This window comes from Mus caroli, chromosome 18 (genome assembly GCF_900094665.2).
Source record: "Mus caroli chromosome 18, CAROLI_EIJ_v1.1, whole genome shotgun sequence".
NCBI classification, from domain to species: Eukaryota; Metazoa; Chordata; class Mammalia; order Rodentia; family Muridae; genus Mus; species Mus caroli.
This window is the reverse complement of record NC_034587.1, coordinates 57698163-57705440: the sequence shown is the minus strand read 5'-3', so window position 1 is coordinate 57705440 and position 7278 is coordinate 57698163. Positions and strand designations below refer to the sequence as shown.

General features: G+C 52.8%; 1 protein-coding gene across 1 annotated transcript; it reads right to left on the bottom strand.

Annotated features, from left to right (window-relative positions):
* Positions 1 to 75: 75 nt before the first annotated feature.
* Positions 76 to 6668, bottom strand: Arsi (arylsulfatase family member I). Its single transcript, XM_021150996.2, has 2 exons — positions 6109 to 6668; positions 76 to 2274 (listed from the first exon to the last, which is right to left on the bottom strand). Exons 1-2 carry the CDS (start codon positions 6417 to 6419, stop codon positions 864 to 866), a joined length of 1722 nt encoding a protein of 573 aa, XP_021006655.1. The 5' UTR covers positions 6420 to 6668; the 3' UTR covers positions 76 to 863.
* Positions 6669 to 7278: the final 610 nt, after the last annotated feature.

The following is a 7278-nucleotide window of genomic DNA, read 5'->3' as shown; positions in this document are numbered from 1 at the left end:
CACACACACACACACACACACACACACACACACACACACACACACTCACACACACACAGACCAGCATCTCTTGTGTCTGGATAATGGCACTTTAATCAAGTTCACGGGCTCCTCCACAACCATCAGCCTGGCCAGTTTTCTACAGCACCGTGAGGTAGGCAGAGCCAAGGCTCACATTTCCCTACTCCTTTGCAAGTAGGGAAATCAAGGCCCTGTGGGGAAGAACTGTGTTCAAGACCAAATCAAAGGCTCCTTTCACAGCTGTTTCCCCCACCCTCACTATGCAGTGGCTCAGGCTCAGCCAGTTTCCCCCACCCTGGATGTTGGGGACCAAAAGAGAAGAATTCCACTAGGCTCCCAAGTCTTGAGGCTCCCGGAACGTAAAGATTTCTCAGAGCCTACCCTGTCCGTTCTCTCATTGAGCTGTTCAACAGAGCAGCAGCCAGCTGGCCATACTCCAGCTGACATCCAAGAGCACCACAGAGACCTGGAAAGAGGGCTCATGGACTCAAGTTGTCTGGAAGGTGGCAAGGTCAGCAAGAAACCCTGCCATGGCCCCAGACACCGGTGTACACTGGAGTCCTAAAGTCACCCGAGCTCATCTTAGGGGTGAGACTGAGGCAGAATGCTGCTATAGGTGACCTGAGGGCAAAAGAGAAACACATCAAGAGAGAGGCAGGATTGTGACCCAGGCAACCCATCCTGGTTGCTGCCCTTCCCCAAGTCCCACCCTATTCAGCTGAGGGCTTCTGTGTCCTCCCTCCACATGCCTGCAGATGAAGACTTGACCTTTGCCTCCTCCCTGAGAACCAGCAAAGGGAGAGTGTCTGAGGGGAACTGAGATTCCCTGCCACCCCAAGCCATCAGATCCGGTGGGACATCAGCCTGGTATTGAGTTTACGGAAAAAAGATCGAAGCTTGCAAATCTTGCATTTCTTCTTGCGGCGACCCCGAGAGAAACTTCTAGCTCTGCCTTCCTCCTCTTCCTCCTCCTCTTCTTCCTCCTCATCACTGGCCCAGGGCCCCCAAGCACCCCCATTAAAGTCAGGATGAGCCCGAGGGTTCGCAGCTGGGTAACGCACAGGGATGGCAGTACGGTTATAATCAGCCAGGCGAGACAGCAGGGTGCGGACTACATCGGGTCGCTGGCCAGCCAGGTCCTCTCGTTCGTAAGGGTCAGCACTGATGTTAAAGAGCCACACAGCCTGGCGGATGCTGGCCATCCGCTCCAGGTTCCACCAGCTGCCAGGGAAGGAGGCCAGTGTCTGAGGTGGAATCCAGTCACCATGGCCTGGGTCTCCGGTGAGTAGCTTCCACTCCCCAACTCGGATAGCAGCCTGCACTGCTGTATTCCAGATCCCAAAGCCACCCTCCAAGGATCCATGCCGGGCATGGTTGTAGAGGGGGTCGATGTTGTGTAGGATCTCTGTGCGTGGTGAGGCCTGGCCCTCGCTAATGGCCGGCCACACGTCATAGCCATCCAGCCCATCAGCTGCTGATGTAGTACCGCCTGCCAGACCCACCAGTGTTGGGTACCAGTCTGTGATATGGACCAGGGCCCGACTGGTCCGTCTCTTTTTCTTTAGCAGTGGGCTGTGGACAAAACCCAGGCCCCTCACACCACCTTCCCAGTAAGTACCCTTGCGTCCTCGAAGGGGCCAGTTGCTACCCCCCGAGAAGGTCTGGCCACCATTGTCACTGGAGAAGATAATGACACTGTTGTTATAGAAACCATAGCGCTTGAGGGCCCAGGTGATATTGCGCACAGCCTCGTCCATGCAGGTCACCATGGCTGCGTACTTGCGCCGCGCTACGTTGCCCATCGTGCGGTAGCGGTATAGGTATTCTCGAGGTGACTGTAGGGGTGTGTGTACTGCCTGGAAGGCCACATAGAGAAAGAGAGGATTCTGGGGATTGTGGCTGGCCAGGATGTGGCTTGCACGCTGAGCATAGAGCATAGTGGAGTACTGGCCGCTGAGCCCCCAGGCCACGCTCTCACCCTCGTGCAGGTCAAACCCACAAACCCCTGGGCCATCACAGTTGTCGTAGGTATAATAATCCACATTGCCTGTGAGGGAACCCAGGAAGGTGTCGAAGCCCCTGCGGGTAGGCAAGCACTCCTTCCGGTAGAAGCCCAGATGCCACTTGCCCACCATGTGGGTGGAGTAGCCTGCCTCCTGTAGCTTCTGGGGCAGCGTCACCTGGTCCAGGGGCAGACAGTTGGGCTGCCGTGGGCGGATAATGGAGTGCTGCAATCCTGTATGGATCTGGTACCTGGGGGTGAGAGATTGATATATGGGAAACAAAGGTGAGCTACATACAAACCACTGCTCCCAATCAGCATTCCCTAGTTGCACCGAGATGGATGCTGGTCCGATGCCACCAGCCAGAACAGGAACGAAAGCAACAGATACCACCAAAGGGCTAAGCACCTACACTACTTTATCTCAAACCGGCACATCAGCCAAGGCAGGTATGTATGCCAACTTATTGATGAGATGCAATAACTCAGAACAGTTACGTTCACTGCCCAGGACAACATAGCCAGGAAGCTGGGGCATGAAGAGTGGAGGCAGGCTTGGGCACGACATCAGTAAGAGCTAACACCAAGCTCTTGCTGTATGTTCAGCATCACGCTCCCTTTGAATTGGCTCAAATCCTCACTGCAAACTAGGAAGTGCATGTTATTATTCCCGCCTCCCAAATAAGGAACCCTAGAGCTCGGTGGTGACTCACATGGCTAGTAGGAAGAGTGGGCTCTGCATCCCAGCACAGGCAGGCTCCAGACCTGAGTGAGTCCTTGAGCTCTAAGCTGTAAACTTAGCACAGAACCTGGGTATACCAAGTCTCCATCTCCCAGGCAAACTCCCACTCCTTGGAAGCCCACCCCAGTATAGTCTCTCATTGCTCACTCAGAGTGAGTTACATTGTTTCTGGGTCCTCTTCCTTCCCTGCAGCAGGGACTTGGTGAATACCTTCATGGTCGACTTGGCCCTAGGATTACAACTGACTTCTTGGGCCCGGTGATAATAGAATGGGATTGTCTTTGTATTCCTCACACCTCAGTGGTACTTAAAGCTCCCTCAGTTACTAATAGAGTGAACAAACAAATGAATCAATGAACGAATGAATGAATTCAGAGGGTTTGGAAGCCAGAAGTGAACCAAATCCTCTTTTAGCTTTTTCATCTACTTTAAAAAGAAAAAAATGTCAACAAAGGGCAGAGGGCAGAGGGGTTTTGCTCAAGGTCACTCAGCAGTCAAGGGCAGCTCTGAGACTTGAACATGAAACCAAACAGTCCAAGCAGCAGTGTTTTCAAAAGTAGACTGGCCACCTCCTCCCACATGGGACCAGTTGGCGTTCGCAGGTGTGAGTGAGCTGGCTGGAACGGGAAATCCCTGAGAGCTGCCCTGCTCCTGGGCTTTATGAGACCAGCGGCCCCCACCCCACATCCCCCACCTGCTGTGAGCTCAAGCCCTCCCCCCGAGGCTGATGCAGCAGTCAATGCCTTGCCACTTCCTGAGCTTCCTTTATATATTTGTACCACATCTTTTGCTGCTGAGATCTGCATGACCCACGTGATCTGTTTGAGGTGTCTTTAAGAGTTGCAAGTAAAGCCACCTGGGATGTCACAAGGGAGTTAGAATTCCACACCTATCCTTTCCCCTAGGCAGCTGAGTTAGCCTGGTATTTGACACCAGACTGCTTCCTTATCTTAAGGCCATTCTTAAGACTTAGAGCCACATGAAAGCATTCGCTCATTCAATTCTCCCTGTACCCCATGAGTGTGTGTGCACACGAGAGAGTGTGTGTGTGTGTGTGTGCGTGTGTGTGAGAATGTATGTGAGAGTGTGTGTGAATGTGTGTGATTGTGTGAGTGTGAGTGTGTATGTGTGTGTATGTGTGTGTGAGTGTGAGTGTGTGTGTGAGTGTGTATGTGTGAGTGTGTGTATGTGTGTGAGTGTGTGTGAATTTGTTTTGAACTTCCAGCCTTGAGCATGCTCTGGAAGCATTCTACCACTTAGTTATATTATGTCCCCAGCATTTTTTTTTTTTTTTTTACTTTTTATCTTGACACAGAACCTCACTTAGTCAACCAAGCTCATCTTGAATGAACTCAAGCAAGCCCAAGCCAGCACTGTATCAGCTTCCTAAATAGTTTATAGGGATTACAGGCCTGCCTGCACTACCAGGCCTCTTTTTTGTTTTGTTTTGCTTTTTAATTATCTTTATTTATTTATTTATTTATTAGCTATTATTAATAATGTGTGTGTGTGCGCATGTCTTATGCGTGCATGAGTTTGGGCCAACTCATGCCAAGGCATGCACAGTCAGTCAGAGGGTGGCTTTCTGGAATCAGCTCTCTTTCCATAGTGGGTTCCAGGAACTGAGTCCAGTAACCAGGCCTACACGGGAAGTACTTGTACCTGCTGAGACATTTCACCAACCTAAACCTCTCTTGTAAAATACGTATGAAACATTATCATCATCTCCATTCTACAAATATTGAAACTGAAGCCCCCAAAGTGTAGCAATGTGACCCAAAGCCAGACAGCTGGCCAACAGTAGAACTGTTTTAGACCCAGGACAAGCTGAGAGATGATTGGAACTGACAGGAGAAGCATCCTAGGGGCCCAGTATCCCAGCTGAGTGTCTCCACATAAGGGTGGGGTGCCTCTGAAGCACTGATTCTGTAATGTGGGTGGGCCCACTAAGCCTTGCCAAAGTCCATTTGTCAGTGAGTAACATAAGACACTTTGGCTCTCTCCAGCTACACCAAACAGGACTGGCTGCATAAGCAAACGCCACCAAGCCAAGCCACCAAGCCGTGGAGCGAGCATCCGTGAGACAGAGGTAGCTGCTGAGGGTGGAGGGCAGACACGGCTGGCTCTGTAATGCTCGACTAACTTCACCAGTAAGAGCCTGGAGTGCTGCACTAACTGTCCACTCAGCAGTTAACCAATGTCACGTCGACCTGGGGAGAGAAACATCAACTGGGAAACTCGAAATGCAGACTGTCCTACCTCTCCACTGTCCCATGCCAGGGTCTGCTGCCACTACTGAGCCACCTCTGCAACACAAACCTCCCACCTGTCTCCCCCTCCCTGCCCTTCTTCACAATCCCTGGATCTAAAAGACAGACGGAATACAGGTGGAAAGAGAAAAGGACACCACAGTTTGGTTTCCAGCTCCAAGCCGCCAGCCCAGGGTCTGACTTCGTAACCCTCTCTTTCACATGACTCTGAAGTTGGGCAGAAACATCAAGCTGGCCTCTCCTTGATTCCATGCCTCATTGTCCCACCCAGGAAACGGAGAGAGGTGGCCCATGGCCCTGAGATCTCGCTAGTGATCCCAAAGCAGGCGATGGCCTCCTTCCAAAGAGGATTAGCTTCAGCCCAACCCAGGGATTGTCTCCTAAGCAAAGGGAGTTTGCCTGCCACAACCCCCTTTGGTTTCCCAGCATTTTTTCTCTGGTGATCCCCAGCTCTCCGTTCTCTTCACACAATTTGGGAGGATTCTTTAGATGAGAAAACTTGGAGACTTGGAGAAGGGAAGCAACCAGCCTCAGGCTACAGGTCTCTGCATCTTACCAGTTCCTTGGTCTTCTCCCAATGGTGCCATCACCGGCACAGGACCCAAATCTCTCCGGTAATACAGACAGAGACTGTCTTTATTGAATGCCTGGCAAATTACACCTAATTCCTTCACCTTTCACTATTCCTCCTCAGGATAGAAACTCTCCCTCAGTCCATTTTTATGGACCAGGAAACTGAGAGTCAAGTGACTTTTGAACTGACTCCATATCTGTCAATATGCACAGAATTCAAAATAAGAGTCAAAGATTCTTCTGATTAAACAAAGGAACCAACTGTGGACCTCAGAGAAGGTCTCGAAGATAATCAGAAGCCTTGAACTATGAGAGTTGGGGAAACAGGTCCAAAAAGGGCAAGGGACTTATGGATGAGCTAACAGATGTTGCAGGCAAAGCTAGCTGGTAACACGTGTTCCTCAGGTCCGTGCACAGAGCTATTCTGCAGGGTTTGCAACCTACCAACTGGGTGTGCTGGGGGTTTGACACCCAGTCCCTCGGGTCTGGGCCATGCCTACCTGCCGGTGAGGAGTTGACTCCTCGAAGGTGTACATATGGGTTGGATGTAATAATTCTCCAGTTTGACGCCCTCAGCTGCTAGCCGGTCCAGCGTTGGGGTCTCGATATCTGAGCCATGGTATCCCACGTCGTGGTACCCTTGGTCGTCGGTGAGGATGAAGATAATGTGTGGAGGCTGCGGTGGAGCCACCGAAGGCTGATCGCCAGCCTCGGCAGGCCCATCAGCCACAAGGCCGGGCTTAGCCCAATCCCAGGACAGGTAGCCCAAACTGAGTAGGCTGACCAGGGAGAATCCTGAGAGAGCATGCATTGCGACACCGGTCTGGGAGAGCGGGGTTCCCAGGACCTCAGAGCCTGCCGCGCTAGGGGCGCAACGCCTGCTCTCCCGCCCGCCTGGATGCAGTCAGAGCCCTCGGGGCTCTCGTCCAGGACCCGCGGACGGGCAGAAGGGCACTCCGGGAAGGTCAGGCTCCCGCCGAGCCTCCTCCCGCAGCCCTCTCCCCCAGCTCTGACGGGCCAGCCTGAGTCGTGGAGTGGAGGCTTCCCAAAAGTGCTCTCCACCATCCCCGGACTCTCCGCTTCCCTTTTACCCCGATCCCTCCCGCCTCTTAATTTCTCTCGCTTCTGCTTTCCATTTCTCCTCCCTCCCCCGACCCCCAATTCCCCTAGCTGAGCTTCTGACCCCGCCTGGTGTCCCCGCAAAGCAGCGCTCCAGGCTGGGAGGTGGGCAGGACCCCACAGGGGGAAGGGGAGGGAGACACGGGCTGGGCGGGTCTGGGAAGTGACACAGCCCAAGAGCAGGGCGAAAAAGTTGTAACATCTGCCGGGCTGAGAATCCAGGTGGAGGGGTGGGACGCCCGAAAAAGGTCCCGCCCCCGGGCAGGCAGCCCAGACCCGCTGTGGCCGCTAGTTCTAAGGCCTGCTCCTGGCCCGGACTCCAGAGAAGGGAGGGGGATTGCTTGGAATTCAGTGGAACAATTCCGGAATAGATCGGCCTGACATTCCTAGATCATGGAGTCTTAGCAGATGAATGCCAGCCCTAGAAAAGTCCAGTTCATTTTCCCAGCCAACTGGGTCATTTCTAGAGATGGAGAGACCAAGGTCCTGGGATGACCAGGAACTAGGTTTGCTAAATCACAGAACAATGGACTGCTGGAATGACAGCTTCC